This window comes from Crotalus tigris, unplaced genomic scaffold (assembly GCF_016545835.1).
Source record: "Crotalus tigris isolate CLP2741 ecotype Arizona unplaced genomic scaffold, ASM1654583v1 scf7180000018525.42219311030:4301911, whole genome shotgun sequence".
Classification (NCBI taxonomy): Eukaryota; Metazoa; Chordata; class Lepidosauria; order Squamata; family Viperidae; genus Crotalus; species Crotalus tigris.
Genome location: NW_024097057.1, coordinates 1,252,804 through 1,275,722, shown reverse-complemented (window position 1 = coordinate 1,275,722; position 22,919 = coordinate 1,252,804). Strand labels below are relative to the sequence as shown.

The 22,919-nt window shown below is 43.3% G+C and overlaps 1 protein-coding gene across 4 annotated transcripts in view; it reads left to right on the top strand.

The window, feature by feature from the left end:
* ESRP2 (epithelial splicing regulatory protein 2) overlaps positions 1-19,908 on the top strand; it is a 42,183-nt gene extending 22,275 nt beyond the window's left edge. For 2 of the 4 annotated variants that reach the window (XM_039353506.1, XM_039353507.1), the window contains 10 exons: positions 829-939; positions 2,620-2,752; positions 3,634-3,676; positions 4,494-4,795; positions 6,688-6,909; positions 8,162-8,360; positions 10,129-10,348; positions 12,368-12,545; positions 16,462-16,573; positions 18,500-18,636. In XM_039353506.1, coding sequence (XP_039209440.1) covers positions 829-939; positions 2,620-2,752; positions 3,634-3,676; positions 4,494-4,795; positions 6,688-6,909; positions 8,162-8,360; positions 10,129-10,348; positions 12,368-12,545; positions 16,462-16,551 — 1,498 coding nt within the window. In that variant the 3' untranslated portion in view covers positions 16,552-16,573; positions 18,500-18,636. Of the gene's footprint in view, positions 1-828; positions 940-2,619; positions 2,753-3,633; positions 3,677-4,493; positions 4,796-6,687; positions 6,910-8,161; positions 8,361-10,128; positions 10,349-12,367; positions 12,546-16,461; positions 16,574-18,499 lie in introns of all 4 variants that reach the window. The other 2 variants (XM_039353504.1, XM_039353505.1) reach the window with 1 other exon arrangement.
* Positions 19,909-22,919: the final 3,011 nt, after the last annotated feature.

Sequence of the window (22,919 nt, the reverse complement as noted above, 5' to 3'; positions counted from 1 at the left end):
GAAGGGTGATCTTTAGAGAAATATGCAAGAATCTAGACTAAGAGGCCAAAGCATTCTATAAGCTCTGGGAAACAAGATAATATCACAAAAGCAGCTGAGGGAAAGGTCTCCCTGATTTGTAAGGTGGGAAACTTAAAGTACTGTCAGATTTGCAAGATTCTGTTATTGTAGCCCAGCTCAATAAAGTATCCTTCTGGTTTTCCTGTGGAGTTGATTTTCTGGTTTGGTCTACCTGATTGCTCTGACACTTACTTAGACTTAGGTCTTCCACTGTCGTACAATACATTGGGCTAAAAGTTTTCTCCAACAATTTTGGATTGGTTTCTGTTATGGCCTGTGAATATTATTGCAATACAGGCTGTGCATGTACAAGAGTTCATATTTTCTCAGTTTTTTGTTATTTTTTATCTGTTTACTTAATTTGGAATAGTGTCCAACAGAATTTTCATGAAAGGTATTTGGAATAGAGTAGAGTAGAGTAGAGTAGGGTAGGGTAGGGTAGGGTAGGGTAGGGTAGGGTAGAGTAGAATAGAATAGAATAGAATAGAATAGAAGTAGAGTAGAGTAGAGTAGAGTAGAGTAGAGTAGAGTAGAATAGAATAGAACAGAACAGAACAGAATAGGAATGGAGTAGATTGAGTAGAGTAGAATAAGAATAGAATAGAATAGAATGGAATGGAATGGAATAGAATAGAATAGAATAGAATAGAATAGAATAGAATAGAATAGAATAACAGAACTGCCTGTTGAGGACTGCTTGTAATATGGTAATAAAGAATTGTGTCAGATTAATTGCTGATTTATATTGTCCTCTCTTTCTTTTTGTAGTAGTAAATCAGAAGCAGTGGACAATGAAACGGTCATACGTGCCCGAGGGCTTCCTTGGCAGTCTTCGGACCAAGACATAGCTCGCTTTTTCAAAGGCCTTAATATTGCCAAGTAAGAAAGTTGCCTATGGAGATTCTCGATCATCCAGGTCATGGTTGTCCCAAAGGTGTTATTTTCCCAAAAGGCAACTGGACTTTCTTGGTCTTTTCTTTGAAAACATTTGGCTTCTGATCCAAGAAGAACTAAAGAAGCTTCTTGGATGAGAAGTAAAATGTTTTCAAGGGAAACACCCAAACATTTTGGGACTCTTGTGGAAAACGAAAGGACTCTTACAAATTCCAGAGGGTTTTAGCAGAGAGATTTATTGCGCAGGTTCAGAAGCGATAGCAATTCTGAACCCCGAGGGTGGGTTCAGACTTCAGTTTTATACTTCCTTTTTCTCAGAAACAAAGGAATACACATTGTAATACATTAGGTTAGTTTCTCACGGGTATACAATGGAGAGTTTGCTACATACACTGTATCTAAGTGCAATACATATTAGGTTAGTCACATACTACTAACACAGCACTATTCCAGTAATTATGCAGACACATAATTATTCTAGTGATTGTTCATCATTCCACATTAGGACAAGTAAGAAGATAGGGTTAATGCTGTCTGTTTCTAGCTGGATATCAAGGACCATTTTACTTTTCTGTTGCTACAAGTCTTTACGTCTTCTGCCATGGTGATCTTAGATGTAAAGAATTCAGGGCGAGAGTTCCATACTTAAAATTGGGGGACCCTGACAAATCAGTGTGGACAACAAACCTCTGAAGAACATGAAAAATTGCTGGGTGATGTCTTTCTCTAGAACCATCGAAGTCAAGACTAGAATGTTATGTTCAGCTTTCTGCAGAGTCAAGACAGAGAAGACAACAGCTGTTGTTTCTTCTGAAATCTGGAAGGAACAAGGCCTTCTAGATATTGTATAATCAGATACCAACAGAACTAACTGACTCTGCATTCAGCCCACAAATTCCGTTTTGGGGCTGATTTCCAACTGCTGATAAAGTCATTGTGGTTTAACAATCTGGCTTAAGTTTTGTACTTTCTCAGTACTTTGCCACCCCCACGTTTTATAATCTGATGTCCTGAAGAATTCAACATTTCAAGTTGTTTTGGTTAATTCTAATTAAGCCAACGTAAAGCTGTGATCTTGTTCATCAGTTTCGTTATGATTGCTTTTTATAGGCTTCTGGGTGTTCCAATTCTTTGTCCTGTTCCCCCGCCCCCCGTATCCCCTCACAATGGTTTAAACCAGGGGTAAGCAATTCTGGGAGTTGAAGTCCACGAGTCATAAAAGAGCCAAGGTTGCCTACCCGTGGTCTAAACATACTAAAAGAGCAATTTTTAGCTTTTACATTGTTGGAGAAGGACTATTTCCTCACAAAATACTTGAAATGGACATCTGGAGCTGAGAGAATTTCACTACAACTTAAACCCTACCTTCCTAACTCACGTTCATTGCCTCCTCTTTGAATGAGATGGGAGTAATTTTAATTTGCAACCTCACAGCTCTTCCTGGTGATTTGAGAGTGCATCCCATTGATTATTATAAGAGATACCATTTTATTATTTTTATTGCACCGTTATTGTGTGTGGCTTTGGAGCAGGATTGAAATCTTATCATCCAAGACTCCGTTGCCTCAATAAGCTTCTCTTTAAAAATAGCGCCACTTTGGAAGAGAGCTGGATATGGTCTAGTTCATTCTCTCTGGGGGTGTCCTTGCTTCCCCTTTCTTCTAGAGGTGGTGTGGCCTTGTGCCTGAATGCTCAAGGAAGGCGAAATGGAGAGGCTTTGGTGCGGTTTGTCAGCTCTGAGCAGAGAGACCTGGCTCTGGAGAGGCACAAACATCACATGGGAAGCCGATACATTGAGGTAGTGTACTTAGCTATCATTGATTAATTATAACTAAATAATATACTGGATGTGTGCAAAGAGGATGTAACAGTCATTTACTTAAATGCTTTACATGGCTGTCCATCTCACTACCATCTTTCTGGACAGCTGGCAATGAATGAAGACTGAAATTATAATAAAAAAATCAATGTATCCATATGCCAGGAGGCCAAATAGATCATTCCAGCTTATGATCAATAATAAGAAACCAGCTAACAGAGTTTCCCTATCATCCCAGCCCAATAGCATGAAGGAACAACCAAGACTTTATCATGACTAACAAGGGCCATCCAAACCTCCAGCTACCTTCCCTTTGTATACTGGCTCTGCTGCCAATAAAATTGCATTGAAGGGATATGGAGCTTGACCATCCTGTCAGTACTGGTGGGTCAAAGGGAAACATTCAGAGTGATCCTACAAATAATTTGGCCCTTGGCCATACAGGGCTTTCTTATGATAGCTACAGTCTTAAACTACACTTGGAAACGTGATGGAAGCTAATTCCCCTTCTTGAGCAGTGGTGTTCTATGAGTGTTTTATAGATGAATTAAATATACTTTTACATGAGTACTTCTAAATCTACAGAATAAATGTTCTCAAGATCTCCTGATGTTCCATTTTCCTTATGGAGCACTGATCTGGTAGTTCCAGGTGGTATCACAAACCACTTCTGGAAAGCTAGATTGGTGTGGTCTAGAGGAGAAGTATTCCAAGGTCTTCCCAAATATTATGTCCTAATAAATCTAGTTTCATAAAGGGTAATCTTGGTTTTAAAGACAAATGTGTATAGTATGCTAATGTAACTCATCAAATATCTTGACATCTGTCACAATTATTGTCTTTGCCTTATTTTGTTTCAGGTTTACAAAGCCATGGGAGAGGAATTCCTGAAAATTGCTGGTGGTGAGACCTTTAGAATAAAACCTATTAAGCTTGTGATCCAAATTCTATTGCGAGAAGATCTTTTTAAGTGGCTATAAGAAATGATATAAAAGCCGACATACCAAAATTCCTTTTTGGATCCTCAACATGGACATTGCCAGGTTTGGGCTGGGGGATGGTATACAAGTATCTTATTGTTAGCTAAATAGTTGGGAGTTGATTCAACAGATTCAGAGATGGAGAAGGTTGTTCCAAATAGACCAGAACCAGGAGACCAAATGTTTGATAAGCGCTTTATTGGCATGACTTAATGAACTAACCAACTATACTTTAGCTTACCATGCTGTGCAAACTCAGATTAATGATTAGTGATTAGTGTCTGGTTCTGAAACTAATCACTAATCATTAATCTGAGTTTGCACAGCATGGTAAACTAAAGTATAGTTGGCTAGTTCATTAAGTCATGCCAACAAAACTATTGACTCAATTTTGTAAGCTAACCACAGGCAGGTGTATAGTTTATTTATTAGATTATATCTCCTCTTTCATTTGTACAACCCATCGTAGTACATGTTTTGTTCTCTTCTTCTAATATCCTTAGAATAACAACCCTGGAGATGGGTTGGGCAGGGAGGACTGGCTCAAAGTCACCCAACCAGCTTCTGTACCTCAGGGAGGACTAGAATTCACAGCCAACCATCTCCTCGTCCAGCACCTTCACCATTATACCAAAACCTAGAACTAGAAAGAATTCTCAATTTCCAATTTAAATTTGCAATGTTTTCTTCCTCAGGGTTAAGTATAGGACATATGCTTAGTGGTCATCTCTTCTGTGTAGGCACCTCCAATGAAGTTGCCCAGTTCCTCTCCAAGGAGAACCAAGTCATCATCCGGATGCGGGGCCTCCCTTTCACCGCAACGCCCGAGGATGTGCTGGGCTTCTTGGGCCCCGAGTGTCCCGTCACCGGGGGCAAGGAGGGCCTCCTCTTTGTCAAATATCCAGATGGCCGGCCAACTGGAGATGCATTTGTGTTATTTGCTTGTGAAGATTACGCACAGAATGCTCTTAAGAAACACAAGGAGATCCTGGGCAAACGCTACATCGAGCTCTTCAGAAGCACCGCAGCTGAAGTCCAGCAGGTTGTAGTAGATGTTGAATTCTGGGCCTTTGGATCTGTTTTACCTTTTTTCATTGGGCCTCCCTAGGGCTAAGAGTCACAGGCAACTGGTGCAGAGATCTAGGAGGAATGAGAGTTATTTAATCCTAGAATAGGACATAAAACAACCTTTGGAAGTTATCCACTAATGTTCAGGGCGATGAAATGAGTTGGATGATCTTTCTTAACTTCTCCAGAGGAGAAGTCAGCCCCACTAGGAAGACCGACCATGAAAGCAGCTCCACAGGAAGACTAACACTCCTTTTATTGAGATTAGCTATCACAAGAGAATCTGGCATGTCTGATTATGTTGTACTTCCTACTGCTACCATTTATAATTCAGTGACAGGAAGACGTCTGTCTGAGCCACTTCTGAACATTATCTCATAGTTCCAGACTTAAAAGATGTTCCAGCCCTTTTGCCTTGCTAACAGTTCCTATGTATTTTCAGCAAGGTCATCTTCCCTACTCTCCAGGGGGGAGCATAGTTTCCAAGCCAGAAAAGCTAAATGCATTCATTGCAGTAGTCCATACGCACGGTATCATGGCTTAGCATGATAACCTGAACCTATTATTTTGTTAGAATTCTTTCTCTTCACACTTTCTGCAAAGCGCTTCAAGTAGAGGAGGTGACATCATTTTGATTTCATCGTTTTGATTCCAAATGGGGAATATAAGCCACACAGAGCGGGCCAAACAAGGATTCCCCCATTCACAGAGATAGCAAATTAGTCTTCTCGGAAGAGGAGAGAGGGCAGTCAAGGCTGAATTCCAGAGATGCGGTCATCTACACCTTTTCCAACAAAATCACAAGCAAGGATCCCTTGACACCACTTAAACCCTGGTTGGTTTCCTTGTGGCAACCGCCTTCTAGGCAGACTGAGGGAAGATTGACCAGGTGGTCTGCAATCAACTTTAGGACAATAGTGTCTCAGACAGCTGGCTGGTTTCCAGTTGTCTGTTAGGCAAAGCCCAAGAGGGACTTACTAGAAATATTCCCAGTGAGATTTGAAAAGCCAGGAGTTTGTGTGTATGTATTTGTGTGTGTGTGTGTGTATGTGTATGTGCAGGGATTTCTCCAAGCTTATTATTTTAGCCAGATGGAAGCTTTTCCTTGTGCCACAAAAGAAAGCCTGAATGTGTTTATGAGAGAAGCTGAGGCTTTCCTAAATCAGCCTGCAGCAGTCACACTAAACAAAGGGGTAGGCTTTAAGGAATGGCTGCATTTGCACAGATTTCGGACATAAGTGCTCAATGAGAAGTTAACCATCACCTTGATTAAATGAATTAATCGAGCAATAGTTTAACTGAAGGCAAAAGGTTGGAGGTCACTCAAATATGAGCGATTTAGTAACATATTGATACAGGGAGACCTCAACTCTTCATTTAATGACCAAAATTATGACAACACTGAAAAAGCGATTTATGATCATTTTCCACATGACTTTTGCAGCATCCCCGTGATCACATGATCAAAATTTGGATGCTTGGCAACTGGCATGTATTTACGACGGTTGCAGTGTCCCAGGTCATGTGATCACCTTTTGCAGCTTGATGAGCAAAGCCAATGGGGAAGCCAGATTCATTTAGAATAGAATAGAGCTGGAAGGAACCTTGGAGATCTTCTAGTCCAGCCCCCTGCTCAAGCAGGAGAACTTATACCATCTCAGACAAGTGACTGTCCATCCTCTCCTTAAAAACCTCCAGTGATGGAGAGCCCATGATTTCTGGTGGCAAGCTGTTCCACAGGCTAATTGTCCTTACTGTCAAGAATTTTCTCCTTAGTTCACTTTTGCTCATAAGCTGAGGACAGCCTAGTCCACATCCAAAGAGTTCTTCTGTTCTCATTCTTGGTGAACTTTCTCCTTCCTCCAGGTTCTCAACCGATACATGTCAGCCCCGCTGATTGCTACTCTTCCTGCCCCAATCGTCCCTGTCATCCCTCCTCCTTACACCATCGCTGCTGGCAGTGTGCGAGACTGTGTCCGCCTCCGTGGCCTGCCTTACACAGCTGGGATAGATGACATTCTGGAGTTCATGGGCGACGCAACTGGGGACATAAAACCACATGGAGTTCACATGGTTCTCAACCAGCAAGTATGAACAAGTTCGATGTCCTCAAACTTTGGGAGCCATTGGCTTCAAACAAGTGCTCAGAATCTTGCTGGACATCTCACAGAGGGGTTGACCTAGTGGTAGAACACAGCACCCATAAACCAGAAAGTGGTCATGAAGGTGGTCTTCTGCCATTCAGTGAGCCTCAGCTTCCTTTTGTCCTTTTTCTGGACAGCTGGATCCGTGTTTAAGGAAGTGATCCATAATTGCTTCCCCCCTCCAAAACAAAATGTGTTTGTGAAGTTTATGAGATCTTAAAGATTTCTCAAAATAATCAGTGCTAGTTTATCCCAAAGGTGCTTTCCAAAAGGCCAATGCAAGTAGATAAATAGGTACCACTTCGATGGGAAGGTAACAACATTCCATCTGCCTCAGCGTATAATCATGCTGGCCACATGACCATGGAAGTGTCTTCAGACAATGTTGGCTCCTTCGACTAAGAAACAGAGATGAGCAGCATCTGCTAGAGTCCGAGATGACTGTGGAGAATGGCTTTCCCTTGACAACACAGTCTTGCAAATCTGAAAGTACAGTCTTCTCTCATCTTCTTTACAGCCTGAGAAACAAGGGAGGGTCCCTCCTGAGCCTCTTGCTCCACTCAGTGTCCACTGTGGGCTTTGCTGTCTCTTATCTGACCATGCACTTCTTCGCTCTGTTTCTCAAGGTGTCATGATTCCGACATATGAAATTCTTCAAAAAAACTTCGAGGCATTGTTTACTTTAAAGAGTCTTTATTTGAGCAGCAACATATCAGCACTTACATAGTACAAGCCAAAATCTGGATTCCCCTCTCCTTGGCACACAGTATCAAACACAATTCCCTCCTCTCATTAACAGTCATAAATCACATTCTCCAATTAGTTTGCCTTATCGTCTCTTCTTTCAAAAGCTCTGAATTCACACACTATTACAATATTGTTATGTCTAACTAACTCCCATCACATTCCTCCACCTCCTCCCCCACTATCATCTAAGAGTAAAGCATAAGAAAGAAACAGGCTGCATCTCCATATGTTGTCAAAGCAAGAACATCCCAATGTTAGCAGCGTTGACACAAGGTCTTTCTCACACACACCCCAGGCAGCACAGGCTGCAGGCGGGAGATAATTAGGGTGGTAGGCCATCTCTTTGGAAAAGTGATACAGCCAGCTTGGAATGCTGAATGTAGGTTTGTTCCTCTCTACTTCGCAAGGCACTAGCCAATGTTTTCCTTTCTTTCCTTCCTTCCTTCTAGGGCCGGCCCTCTGGTGATGCCTTTATCCAAATGAAATCTTCTGACAGAGCCTTCTTGGTAGCCCAGAAGTGTCACAAGAAAATGATGAAGGACCGTTACGTGGAAGTCTTCCAGTGTTCAGGAGAGGAGATGAATTTTGTTTTAATGGGTGGCACTTTAAACCGTAGTGGCTTGTCTCCGCCCCCTTGTAAGTTACCATGTAAGTCTTGAGTCCTTCGCGTGCTCTGTGCTGCTCCCGGTTGACACGCTGGTAGGTGCTGAGGGGCAACAGAATCTGGCTCATTTCTTTTGGGGTCCCCCACCCCGATCAGGAATCAGCTTTCTGGGGTCAGGCTGGGACTGCAAGCTGGGTGAAAAATGAGATATGATTGGCAGGTGCTTTTCTGAAAGCTGCTCACAGTACGGAGGTACCAATGTGGGCAATTGGCTCCAACGCTTTTCAAACAGGGATTGATTTTTGCTTCCAGTTAACTTGTGGTGTGTTGCTAGAATCACAGTGTTGCTTTCTTTTGGGGGGGGGGTGGAATATCAAACTGACCAAACAACAACAACAGAGGATATCAGTGGTAATAGTAACAATGTGATGTTGACATTAAAGGAACAGAAAAAGAAAAGAAAAAAAGTGACCTGGAAAATTATATCCTATGCAGGTCTGTCCGGAAAATTTAGACTAAATTGCTTGCAAACCACGGGTTTCTGCCAAAACAGACCTACAAATGCTGGCTTATCAGTGGTATTAACCATTCAGGGTTGCAAAGCCAGTATGATTTCATCTTTCCTTTGTGATTGAATCATTTTTTTTGGCCATCCAGTATGAATAAGAGGTCTGAGATGAGGACTACCTATATAAGAACATCCTTAGCCAGGTCCCTGCAATGTGTTAAAAATTGCAATTCTCCAAGTTTCTCTTTCGTCCTCCTTATTTCTTTCCTCCAAGAATCAAGAGAGTCTGTTTTTTGGGCTGCAGTTTTGCTAGTGCTATAAACGGATCAGGATCTAATCAGTTTTAAATCCACTATAAATAAATGTCAGCTTTGGCCAAATTTCATTAGCTGGGTTTGGAAGCCTTTCTGCTTTGTACTGCCCTGAGATTAATGTTATTTTAACCAAGGGAAGACTTAATCTACAGAGGCCGCCTCTTGTTATTGAAGACCGAGGATCTCTCGGGACAAACCAAGAAGGACTGATGAAATCTGTTGGGTTTACGTGGCCTTGTAAACAGTGTTTCTGGTTGCGTTGAGCATCAAAGAATGACAATTTGTGATTTGGCTTTTGCGATGGAAAGAGAAAGGGAAAGGAAAGGAAAAGGGATGGAGAAGGGAACAAAAGGAAAGGAAAGGGGAGAAGAGAGGAGAGAAGAGGAGAGGGGAGGGGAGGGGAAGGGATGGGATGGAGAAGGGAACAAAAGAAAAGGAGAAGGAAAGGAAAGGAAAGAAAAGGGGAGAAGAGAGGAGAGAGGAGGGGAAGGGATGGGATGGAGAAGGGAACAAAAAGAAAGGAGAAGGAAAGGAAAGGAAAGGGAAGGGAAGGGAAGGAAAGACATGGGAGGGAGGGAGAGAGGGGGGAAGGAAGACCATTCTGTCAACCTAAATCTTGTTTTAAAGCTTCTTTTGCTTAAAGCTCAGAGTAACATTCACAGGAATAGTTTTGCTGCTTTCCGATAGAGAGGAGATTATACTCCTCTGTTCTGAAATTGGTCCAGCAGGGACCTTCGCATCCTTGCCTCGCCATTCCAGCAAGACACTTTTGAGCCCAGAAGCCAAACCCTGGAGAGCCCTAAAAGGACGGCTCAGAATAGACAAAGTGGGCCAGTGCGCTTTGTGGAAACGGTCGCGTTTCTCCCCTGGCTGACAGGTGTCCCCGAATCTATTTGTCCATTTGTTTTTTTTTTCCAAGTCAACTTCAGCTGCCCAGCAGAATCTCTGCGGCTGACGTGCTACCTGGTTTGCTTTCTCGTCTCTCTCCAGGCCTTTCTCCTCCCGCCTACGCTGCTTTTCAAACGGCGGCCACCGCAGTGATCCCAGCAGAAGCCGCAATCTACCCATCACAAGCCCTTTTGGCTCCAACCAGGAGTCAACAAGCTTCAGCTGCAGCCGCAGCGGCCGCAGCCGCCGTCACTCCAGCTGTCGCCTACTACCCTGCTCAGGCAGCTCAGCTTTATATGAATTACACAGCTTACTACCCCAGGTACTGTGGAAGGCTGACGCGTATTTGTCTGAGCCAGTCGTTACGCTTTGGGACACCCCGTCCCCCCAAACTCGAGCAAAAAAACCCTTGCAACTCATTTAGATCACTGAGAGTTTTAATTGTCATTTACGTTTCTAGTCCTCACAATATTTGAAATGCATTTTTAAGATGCTTCACATTTAAGATGGAGGAGAACTGATGTTGTTGATCAAGGGCCAGAGAGGAAGAAGTTTTACCTCTGAGGAACGTAAGGCGCTCAATCAAGGACAAAATACTGTATGAATCTGAAGCCGGCTCCTCAGTATCCTGGATTATTAACAGAATAACAGAGTTGGAAGGGACCTTGTGGGGGGGGGTCTTCTAGTCCAACCCGCTGCTCAAGAAGGAGACCTTATATGATTTCTGACAAGTAGTTGCCTAGTGTCTTCTTATAAGCCTCCAGTAATGGAGCACTTGTTCTCTGCTTGAAATTCAGCTGGTTTTTGATCATTTTGACTAGTTTTTTTTCCCCGTGCCTCAGATCTCCTGGCAATGTTGAAACCCACCCTTCTGTATAACAGCCAACATGGCCAATGTGCAGGAGTTTGAATCCTCTTGCTTGCTTTATCTTTGGATCGGGGCAGGTAACAAACTTGTCAACAAATGCAAAAGCTAATAAAGATTGTCTGAGGATCTGGAGCTGGGAAAAGCTTCAGCCTCAGTTCGTTTGGAGAATACTTGTGTGTCCCCGGCGGTCACCCTGGCCCAGTTCCAGGCCTTCCCAATCTTTTTCTTCCACCCCCCCCCCCAAAGACTCTTGGGCAGAGAAGGGATATTTAGCTGGGTCTTTCCCCAGGATTCCATGACTGCCTTCCACAGCTGGTGCACGGTGGAGGAAAAGCTGAGTTGGGTTTTACGGAATTTGCAGGCCACTGCTCCACGTCTGTCCTTGCGTTCTCCAAAGTCACTTTTTCACCTTCAAATCCAAACTGCAGCATAGCCCTGGGACATAATTTATTTTTATGCATTCCTGTTTTGTCCTTCAAAGGGCAGAAAGTGCTGAGAGGGCTTAATGCAAGTTTAAGAAGGGAACTAGTGCTTTCAGTATCGTGAAAAGGTATTTAAAAAAAAAACAAGCAGAGGTACAAAATTAGTACAGGCATGCCAATGAAAATATCCAAGGTCTGTTTGGAAGCAAATGCTGGAACGCCATGTATGTGAGGTCATCATTGGAACGGTGAGCCCAACTCACCCCGGCCAGATGCTCTCAGATTATGTTGACTTGCGGTTCCCAAACTTAGTAAGCATCTTAGCTTTGTCTGCTTGTGGGCCTCACCAGGGTAGAATCCATTAATCACATTTTGTGGGAAGTTCTCAAATTCCACTGGGCTTGTGGATTTTGGACACCCAGAATTCTCTAGGCCACTATGGAGTTCACTGAGAATTCTGGGAGTTGAGGTCCACCCATCTGGTGGCACTCATGTTGGAAAAGTGGACATATATGTTTCACTGGAAGATAGGAGTAATGGGTATGAACAAATTGTTGCAAATCTGGAGGCTCCAGAGCAGTGCTTTTCACTCTTGGTGGCAGTTTTTAAGATGTGTGGACTTCAGGTCCCAGAACATGCTGGCTGGTATTACTGGAAGGACTGGGCTGATCTAATCTAACTGGAGCAGCTTTAGAGGAGGATTTTGATGGCCAAGTTAGAGCAATGGATTTGCAATGACTTCCACAGTTCAACGTGCCCAGTCTTCTTTGCAAGCAAGTGGCTGTGGGAATCATTTATTCAATTCCCGTGGATTTAGAAGAGGACTTATCAATCTCAGCAACTTTGAGACGGGTGGACCTTAACTCCCAGAACTCCTCAGCCAGCGCTGGCTCGGGAATTCTGGGAGTTGAAACCCACACATCTTAAAGTTGGCCCTAAGGTTAAGAGACATTGTTGAAGAGAATCAGTTCCCAAGTCTTCTGATCCAAGTGACGTACTGATATGTGGGAAACAGCCCTTCGGCCACCATGTTCTGTTCCTCTTTCTTCAGCCCTCCAGTGTCTCCAACCACTGTTGGCTACATCACGGCTCCACAAGCCGCCGTTGCGGCCGCTGCCTCGGCTTCCCACACTCCGATGCTGCCTCAGGCAGGCGCTCTTGTCCGGATGCAAGGATTGCCCTACAATACAGGAATGAAGGAAATCCTCAGCTTCTTCCAAGGGTATCAGGTGAGTGCCCAGTCTTTTGTCTCGCTTTCCTCTTTTCCTTGTAAGGAAGTCTGTCAGGGCAAGATGGGCGCTTCCCAAATTTCATTCTTGAGAGATGCTCAGAGGGAGCCGCGGCCTTTCTAAGAATTTCCAACGTGGGAAAACGGAAGACCTAATATTAAATCTTCAGTGCAGTGGGTGTGTAAATGTAGAGGTAGTCCTCGACTTACAAATCATTTGTTTAGTGACCATTCAAAATTAAAACAGTGGCTTATGACCATTTTTCACACTTATGGCTGTGGCAGCATCTCCATGGTCATGTGATCAGAATTCAGACACTTGACTCATTTTTACAACGGTTGCAGTGATCCCCTTTTGCGACCTTCTGACAAACAAAGTCAATGGGGAAGCCGGATTCGCTTAACAAACACAATTACCAACTTATCCACGGCAGTGATTCAATTAACAACTATAGCAAGGAAGGCCGTAAAACAGGGCAAAATCCAACGGTCTCACTTAGCAACAGAAATTTCGGGTTCAGTTGTTGTAAGTCAAGGACTATCTGCATCACCAAGCTAACAGGACCCACGAAACTTTTGTTTTTAGTGAAATGGTGATGGGGCGAGGTGTCTGTGGTTGAAGAATATCTGTTGAATTAGAGAATGTGCCATCGGTGTGATGTTGTCATCACCCAGGTGACAGAAATTGGATTTGGGCGACACCACTTTTGCAATGACTTTATTGCCCAGATGATGCCTTTTGTCCATTTCCATCACTTCAGTTGCCACGGATGTTTCATCCACTTAATGCAAAGTCTGTCCCAACAAGATCTGGCAGAATAAGGTTTCACTCTACAGTATATACTGTATGAACTCGGGTATAGTCCAATAAAGTGGTATAATAGCAAAGAAGGTGACCTTTTCTTTTAAAAAATTACGGTTTTTTTAAGGTTCTGGGTCATTTTATCTTCAACATGACCTTTAAAACTCTGGTTTTTGATTCTTGGTAGATCACTTTTTTTTCTTGGGGATACAAGATGCATTGGTCTCCTTGCCTCTAACTAATTCTGTTACCTTGACCAATAGGTAACACTGAAGGTGCCCCCTCGTGGCACGCGCTGGTATTTACTGGCGAGGCATCTTTGTTCATGGCAAGAAACAGCTCTTACGATCCAAAAGGGTTTCAAGGTGTCTTCAAACACCTCACTGCCTGTTCCAAATTGAGATTGCAACCTTGTCTTGGGGTGGGTTTTTCCCTGCGTGAAAAAACAATGCAGCCGGCAGTCAGCAGAAATAGCCTGCAGTACTACATTTTAACCACTTCACCACCAGGGCTCATGACCTTGTGGATGGTGGCTACTAGTGGAAATGGAGGTAGCTGAGAGCCAGTGGGGTATAGTGAAGGTGTTGGATTGTCACCATGGATGACTTTGGTCCAGTCCCTCCCTCTCAGCCCCATAGTTAGAATGGTTCAGTATGGAAGTTTCTTAAGGGATTTTGTATCAGCCCCTATAATGGTATGTGAGAATGACCATGGCAGACAGCAGGAATGGTGATTCCCTGCTCTTGGGGAAAGTTGAAACAGATGCTGGAGAAGGAAAATAGCTGCAACGTTTTTGCTGTACACCTGCCCTAAATCCTCCTTTCCATTGTCTTTTAGTCATTCTGCTCTCAGTTCTAAAGTCCTTGTTCCTCATTTAAAGGGTGGGGAAGCCCTGCTCCATTTTACATTGCTTGTGAACAAGTTGCCGGGGGCTGACATTGCTGAGCAAGTGAGGAGGGAGAAGAAACAGGACTTTGGTTGGGGGTTCAACTGAGCGAAGGGAATGGTCGGGGACGTGGCTGGTGCTGGTGACGATTACCCTCTGTGTGGGTTTAGAGCATTGCTTGTGGCAGAGCTAGTTGAGGTAACCAGCCAAGGAAACTCTCTCAAAACAAACACTTCATGTTCTTCTTCATGTTCTTCTGATCCCTTGTTGTTGTACCTCATTATCTGGATGGGCATCAAGAAGGCAACAAACCAAGAACAACGTCACCAAAGGCAACTGTGTGAGTGGTGAGGTGATCTCAGTCATCTGCCCCAAGCAGTGGAGCCCATTGTCCTATGGGTTGTGTTGAAGAAGCTGCTAGACTGGGTCCATGTGACTGACTCGTGTATGTCCATATCTCCTTTTTTCTGGAAAATGGGTGGGGAGGCCATGTTCATCCTAAGGTGTTTTTATCTGTCTTCTGTCTTTTATCCCTAAATAGAAGGCAAATCTTGGTAGCCCCTAATTTCCTTTCTCTCTCCTTTATTCTAGAGGTGTCCCTGTTTTCTTTTTTTCCTTTTCTATTCATTATAGACAAAAGCAATGTTTCTTTTACTCTCTCATCCTCCCTTCCTCCTCTTCTAACGCATGCTGAAATAAGGCTACCAGGAAGTCCTCAACCTACTGCCTAGATATTTTGTCTCCAGGGTAAGATTCCAGAGACTGGGAAATGCGTGAGAAGCTGCTCTTTACTTCAGGCTGCCTTACGGCTTTGATGTATTTATCGGACCATTCTGGAAACAGAACCCTAGATTAAGATGCCCTGGTTTGAATCTAAGATTGGAATTCTTGTGTTCGTCATCATAAAATGGCCTGCCTCAGATGCAACAGGAAATCGTGGTTTCTCAGTGAATGAGTTCTCCTGATTTCCTTCTCTGAAAGCACTTTGGATCCTGGCTTGTTCTTTTCCACTTACAATCCAGTTGCAGTTCGAGATCTCCACTTCTTCTGAAACATAAATTTGCCAGAAGCTTAGGCAATACTGTGTCGTGTTTAGAGACCAAGGCAATCATCTCCAATCGGGGCAAGCGAAAGAATATGATAACATGAAGCTCGTTGTAGCTGGTTTCCTTTGCTTCCACTTGTTGTCTAAAGTCCCCCTGGGTTCTGAACTTTTATCACCATTCAGCAGGTGTGGGAGAACACTGGGGTGATCTGGATGTAATGGCCGTGTGTGGTACTTTCCGTTGGTTTCCCCATCTTTTTTGCTCTTCACACTTCCAGTTGCATATTCCCACAGCTTTTCTTAAGTCCTGGCTAAGCTTGATCATCAACCAACCACACTGAGATGAAATCAACTTGCTCCTATGAAGACATAACTTTTAACGAACGAGCTTTTTCACAGATTCCCCCCCCCCAAAAAGTCAAGTCTAATCAAAGGCCAACGGCTTGTTTTAATGCTTGCTGATTTCAGTGGCCAATTCTCTCTGGAAATTTTGAAAGCTTATCCCGGAGGCCTTCAAACTTGTCCCTTTTATGACTTGCCCACGTAGGCACTGAGAGCTGAGCTCAGCTAGAAGGCTCTTGATTATTCAACGTGTTCACAGAGATATTAGATAAACTAGGTCTCCGATTCTAATTTATACCACCAGCAGAATCAAAGTCAGGTGCAGCCCTTTTCAGAAGGTGGAAAATTAAATGTGCCGAATTTAGATCGGCCCCACCAGGAGCAGTTAAAAAGGAACAGAGGAGAGGAAGTTCCATCCCAGCCAAATGATGTGCTGTGGAGGTAGATGGGATGTGGAATTCCCCCAAACTGAGCAAATGGCTAATTTGGTTAAAAGTAGGGGGGGTCTCCAAATTTGGCAACTGGTGGACTTTTAATTCCCAGAATTCCCCAGTCAGCATGGCTGGGCCAGGCAATTCTGGGAGTTGAAGTCCACAAGTTATAAAAAGGCCAAGTTTGAAGATCCCTGGTTTATCCAAACAAGTTTTTAAACCACCCCCAGTTGGGCTTAGCTCTGAGGCAGGTCTCCTTCACTTCCTTTGCTGATGGAAACTTTCAACCCACCCACCCACCTTTTTAAAGAAAAATGGCACGTGCTGATGGGGGGAAAGGGTGGCTTGCTGGTTCAAGACCCTCCCGTGTTCCTTCTCTTGCTGATCTTGTGTATCACACTTGTACTGTAGTATGCTCCTGACGACTACAATGGCCTCATTCAGCTGAACGACCAAGCAAGGAGCGTGTTACAAGCACCGAAAGACTGGGTTTGCTTGTAAGTGTTGGTAACCACCAGAGAAGGTAAGCTTGGATTGGCCGAAGCGCAGCTCTTTGGTGGTGAATGGAAATGATTCTATGGGGAGATGATTTTTGTTCCTTTTTCCTTTTCTTTCAAAAAAAAAAAAAACCCCGAAAAAACCTCCAAACCAACCAATCACGTTTCATCCTCTCTTCCTAGCTCGTGATGGGATTTTGCTTGCTAACACTTCCTTGCTTGGGCACCTTGCATGACTCCACTAACCCAACGGTGATGTTGATCGTCTCAATGTGTTTGTGCTTCGGGATGAACGTTTAGGACAGGGGGTCTTCCAACTTGGCCCTTTTAGGTCTTGTGGACTTCAACTCCCAGAATTCCTCAGCCAGCCTGCAGGGGTCTTCCAACTTGGCTTTTTAGGACTTTTATGAGCTTGTCTGGCTGAGGAATTCTGGGAGTTGAAGTCCACAAGTCCTAAAAGGGCCAAGATTGAAGACCCCTGATTTAGGAGAATGTTGGGAGGTTGGACTTTTTGAAGTTTGCGCGGCATTCTCATTCTGGGTTGTTTTTTTTGTTTGTTTGTTTTTTTGTTTTAAACGAGGGTTCCTTCCTGCAGCCGTCATCAGCTGTGCGGGCCACTCTCCATTGGTCCTATGATCAGACCTGGAGCAGGAAAAGCAAAATACCCTGCCTTTGATTTGGGACAGATGGAAGAGGAAGCATCATTAATTGGGGTCCTGATTATTCTTCCATTTCTCACTAGCTGTATTTTCCCCAAATTGTTGGTTTAAATGGCGGAGGTTATCTTAAGTATAACAATGAAAACTGTTTTGGTCTAACATTTCTTTTTTGGCAGGATGGATTATAGGAAATCAGCTCCTTTCCTTCCTAAATTTGATGTTTGTTACTATTGAATCTCTTCTATACCCTTCTTAGTGTTTGCTATTTGTGTGTGTGTGTGTCTTAAAAGTGTGTGACTAAAGATTACCAACTGGATCTCCCAGACAAGCAATTCTAGAAATTAAAGATCAGAATAGAAAGGATAGAAAGGCGAGCAATCAATGAAATTGAGAGTTCCTTGATGCTCTCTGGAGCTTAGTTGTTTTCTTGCAGACGTTTTATTACCCAGCTAGGTTACATCATCAGTACCAGTGAGTTAGTGGGGTAATGAAACATCTGCAAGAAAATGCTGAGCTACAAATATTCTCCATCAGTATATGAAATTATGACCTGAAAGGGGCTGTCAAGAGTTACCGTGGCTTGTCCATGTCCGTTGGGTGCAGTCTGCCTGTGTGTGGTTTCCCATGGGGTCAGTTTTCAGAGAGGGGTCCGTGACCTCTACACCTTGGTCCTCTCAGCTTCCGTTTTAATTTCCAACAGTACTCTGGAGCAGACCTGGGCATTTTATGGCCCCACCCCCACATCTGACCCTTTGGCATTCCCTGTCTGGCCTACTACATGAAGTCAGATGGAAATCACATGTAAATAACGACATGCCGTGCATGCAATAGAATTCAACTGCTTTATTTTTAAGGCAACTGCTATTCCCCCCCCCCAATTTACATAAGTGTGTGCGTGCACGCCTACGCACCTTCACAGCCCTGTTGGTTTGGCTGTTACAGTCCCATTTCTTCCTGCAACCGCTTGGGGAAATGAATTGCCCATGCCTGCTCTGGAGTAAAGATCTGGCAGGTGAACCTGGTAAGATTCCGCCCTCAGGTATGGAATACAGGAGGGTTTTTGCAGCTCTTCTCAGGAGATCCATGTAGTCCAGAGAGGAGACCACCTCTTTCCAGGTAACTTCAGCTCCATCATGTTTAACAGGCTCTTAGTTCACATGGTGGCATCGGTCCCGAATAAGTGTCTGTCAACTTCTCAGCCTCCAGTGGGGAAGAGAAGCCGAGATGGCCTCTTGGTTCTGTCTCCACCTGGACCCGGCCGCCCTTTTGATCCTCTTCCCTCCGTTGTTGCAGCTCCATGCAGACTCCGTCCTTCCGCTTTTCAACTTCAGCGGTCAGCCTAGCGGAGAAGCTCTGGTTACTTTTCCCAGCCTGGACTCGGCCAAGAAAGCTGTGTCTGAGCGAAATGGAAGCCTCTTGGGGGGCCACTGTGTGGACCTCTGCCTTATCTAGACCTCCACCCCACCCCTGTGGATCCGAGTGTGGGGAACAAGAACAAATCTCCTCCTTCCTCTTCAAAGCAGCCATGTCTTCCCCACCCAACAGCCTTTTTCTCCTCCTGGCAGACAGAGCCATGTCCTCCCTAAAGCAGATCAACCAGGAGAGAAGGAATGACAGCTGTTCCCTAAACAGCCTGATTAATTGCTCAAATATTATCAAGACAAACTCAACTGAACTACTGAAACACTGTAGATTTTAGGTTGTTTTTTTGTTTTGTTTTATATATGAAATACAAACACATAAAAACAATTTTGCATTTACCATTTGGAGAGAAAAATGGTTTTATTTGAAATGCAGACTTGCCAAAGCTCTTTCTCTTATTTGGAGTAGAAGGGAATTCCATCTCATCAAAAGAGAAGAATCTTTTGGGGGTTTTTTTTGTTTGTTTGTTCCCATAAAAGGTGTCAAATCAAATTATATTTTCCCATTCCCTTTCCTTACTTAAAAAGAAAAAAAAATGTCCAAATAAATGACAGAATAAGCTTTTCAGTTGAATTATGTTTTCCTGCTCCCTTTTCTTAAAAAGAAAAAAAAATGTTTTTGTCCAAATGCAATGAGAAAATGAGCTTTTCAGTTTTTCTTTTAATTTGTTTTGTGAAGTAGAACCTAAGTAAGTAAAGCCATATCCAATTTTCAAACTGCCAACCTGTAAACTAAACAAAGGTAGAATCTTAGTAGGACAATGACAGCACATAAACATGAGGACTAGTAAATAATATATGTTGTTTTATTTAAACATCATAGTGCTCAGATACTGTAATTTTGTTTTTGCTCTAGTTCACATGCATGCCATTTGTTTACAATATTCATTTGTATATTATGACACAGCAAAGAAGTTGAAATCTAAGTCTAATTAGTGCATGTTTTTTTTTAAATGTACGTATATACATGTTCAAAGAACATAGTTTTATGTTGTGTAGTGTGTGCCGAAACATCTGTTGTACAAGCACTAAATAATTTTGGTTTTAACTGTGCCTTGATCAGGATTCTTTCGAAATGTGCAATAACAACGGAGGAAACCAGACTGAGACAGATTGGACTCCTGAGTACCTGTGAATGCAGGGATATATTTTTTTTTTGGTTCGTTTGTTAAATAAACAACTCTTTGAGTAGTACTTAAAAAGGAATCAGACCTGCCCTGGCCTTGAATTGGTGTATGCTTCTTTATATGATAAGAAATAAACGACGCTTGCAGGAAAATGGACTTGTCTCTTTAGCTTCTCATAACTGGAGCCAGTGTTGCAAATCAGAACATATTTTGGGATCCACTGGTAATTTAATTAGCACTCAGCATGTACAGAAGGTGCCGCATTGGCTATCGGTAACTGAATTCCAGCACAAAGTCTGTTTGAAAAAGAGCTTTTTCACACGTACCATTGGCGGTTAATAATCTTTGGAGAGCCAATTTGGTCTGGTGGTTAAGGAATCAGGTTAGAAATCAGGAGGTGGTGAGTTCTAGTCCTGCCTTTGCTATTAAAGTTGGCTGGATGACTTGGGCCAATCACCAGGAGATGGTGAGTTCCAGTCCTGCCTTAGGCATGAAAGCTGGCTGGGTGATTTTGGGCCAATCACCAGGAGATGGTGAGTTCTAGTGCCGCCTTAGGCACGAAAGCTAGCTGGGTGGCTTTGGGCCAGCTTTAATTTAATGAAGACTAAATCTTATTAAATAGAATAGGTACACACTCTTCACTGCAAAATAGCGTTTTCTATTTGACAAATTGCCCATACTAAGATGTTCAGTCTTCAGCTTGGGACCAGTTCTACTACACAATGGACACAAGCTACTGTTGCTTGAGGACCATCTGTTCTACCGCTGGCTAATGGTATCTTCTATTTGAACAGAGTTCTGCCTTAGCCCATTGGAAAACTCAAGAATCTGAAGACACGCGGTTCCCACCATGGGCTGTGAAGCAATTCTAGCTACTGTCATTCTATACCAGGGATAGGCAACCTTGGCTCTTTTATGACTCGTGGACTTCAACTCCCAGAATTCCTGAGCCAGCCATGAGTCATAAAAAGAGCCAAAGTTGCCTACCCCTGTTCTATACCAGATTTGCCAGGCAAATCTTAATGCAAAAAAGCAGTAGGCAGACTTCAGCAATGCCCACATCCACCACGAGATGTCTCCTTCCTACTGGATCTCAGAAATACTGGTCTGATCTAACCTAGCCAGAACAGATCTCTACAGGATTCTGGTACACAGGTTGAAGCAATGGATTTGCAAGGGCTTCTACGGTTCAACTCACCCAATCATCTTTGCAGCCTTGGCATGGGCAAGCTACTGGTTGTTTAACTCCCGTGGATTTAAAAGCGTATTTCACAATCTTTGGCAACTTTTTAAGATGTGTGGATTTCAGCTCCCAAAATTTCCCAGCCAGTGCTGGCTGGGGAATTGTTAGCACGGTGCTTTACCTATGCTATGACTCTTTGGGAAACCACATCTATGAATGGATGGAATATTTAAAGTCCTTCAACCAAGGAGCCGGAGGAAATGGATCTGCTGGATAAACTATCTGAAAGCAAGTTTCTACTTTTCTTTTGCTTGCAAATGGGAAGATGGGCAGATGTCTCTCACTTCCACATCGTTCAGGCAAGGTTGCTCTGAATCCCACAACTGTCCACAATCTGTTGAGGAATCCCATAACAGACAAGCAGCGAATTCCCTGGAATTTGTAAGAATGGTGGGATCTGACAGTTGCCACTAACCTAAATAACGCAGCTGCTTGCAGCTGCTAAAATAAGCCGCTTCCCTTCTGTTCTATTTTTTTTAAGCAAATCTTTTTTTAAAACCCCTTTCTATTTTAAGATGACTGTCTTAAGATGACAGCCAGCAGCGGCACCTAGCTGATCTCAAAAAGCTAAGCAGGGTCAGCTCTGGTTAGGAATGGAATGGGAGGCCAACAGAAAGAGCAAAGCACAAAGGTGGGGCCAAGGAAAGCACATTGGTGTGTCCACGTAGGCCTGGGGTCTTCAAACCTGGCCCTTTTATGACTTGTGGACTTCAACTCCCAGAATTCCTCAGCCAGGTGCCTGGCTGAAGAATTCTGGGAGTTGAAGTCCACAAGTCATAAAAGGGCCAAGTTTGAAGACCCCTGACATAGGCACTGAGAGCTGAACTCAGCTTGAAGGCTCTTGATTATTCAACATATTCACATAGATATTAGATAAACTAGGTCTCTAATCCTAATTTATACCATCAGCAGAATCAAACTCGCGTGCAGTTCTTTTCAAAAGGTGGAAAGATAAATGTGCTGAATTTAGATCAGTCCATCCCAGCCAAATGATGTACTGTGGAGGCAGGTGGGATGAAATTCCCCCAAATTGAGCAAATGGCTAATTTGGTTAAAAGTAGGGGGGTCTCCAAACTTAGCAACTTGTGGACTTTAATTCCCAGAATTCCCCAGCCAACATAGCTGGGCTGGGGAATTCTGGGAGTTGAAGTCCACAAGTCATAAAAGGGCCAAGTTTGAAGAACCCTGGATTAAAGGATGGATTACCCAAAACTCTATCTCACTCTTTTTTTAACTACACCCCCTTAATAATATAAAAACATGGTGCACATGTAAGCCACTTTTCTGTGATCTGATGACTTTTAGCCTTAATTATTTCATGAAAGTTGAGGATGGGAGAAGTTATAATGCAATAGACTTGATAGACCCAAAATTCAAAGCAGGTATAAGCCACAGGGTAGTAAGGCTCCAATTCAACTCCGACCCATCATAAATCCAAGATCGAAGATCCCCATCTATATTCCTGGGAGTAAATCTTATTGCTATGGGATATTCCAGAATCAAAATCCACAGGAGTGGGCTGTTAACATGCCCCCCCCTCCATTAACTTTTTAAAAACACACATAATTCTTTATTGGCCAAGTGTGATTGGACACACAAGGCATTTGTCTCTGGGGCACAAACTCTCAGTGTACGCACAAACAAAGCGATAAGCCATAGATTATAAATCATAAGATACAATCATAAGATACAAGTGATAAATCATACCAATAGAAGGTAGTAGGAAAGATGAGAAGGTAAGAAAGATAAGAAGATGACATATCTTATTTGAATTAGAGAGAGGATCACAAGATCCATGAAGAAGAAAATCTCTTTGAACAAAATAGTTGTTGTTAGTTGTGAAGTCGTGTCCGATCCATTGTGACCCCATGGACAATGTTCCTCCAGGCCTTCCCTGTCCTCTACCATCTTCTGGAGTCCAT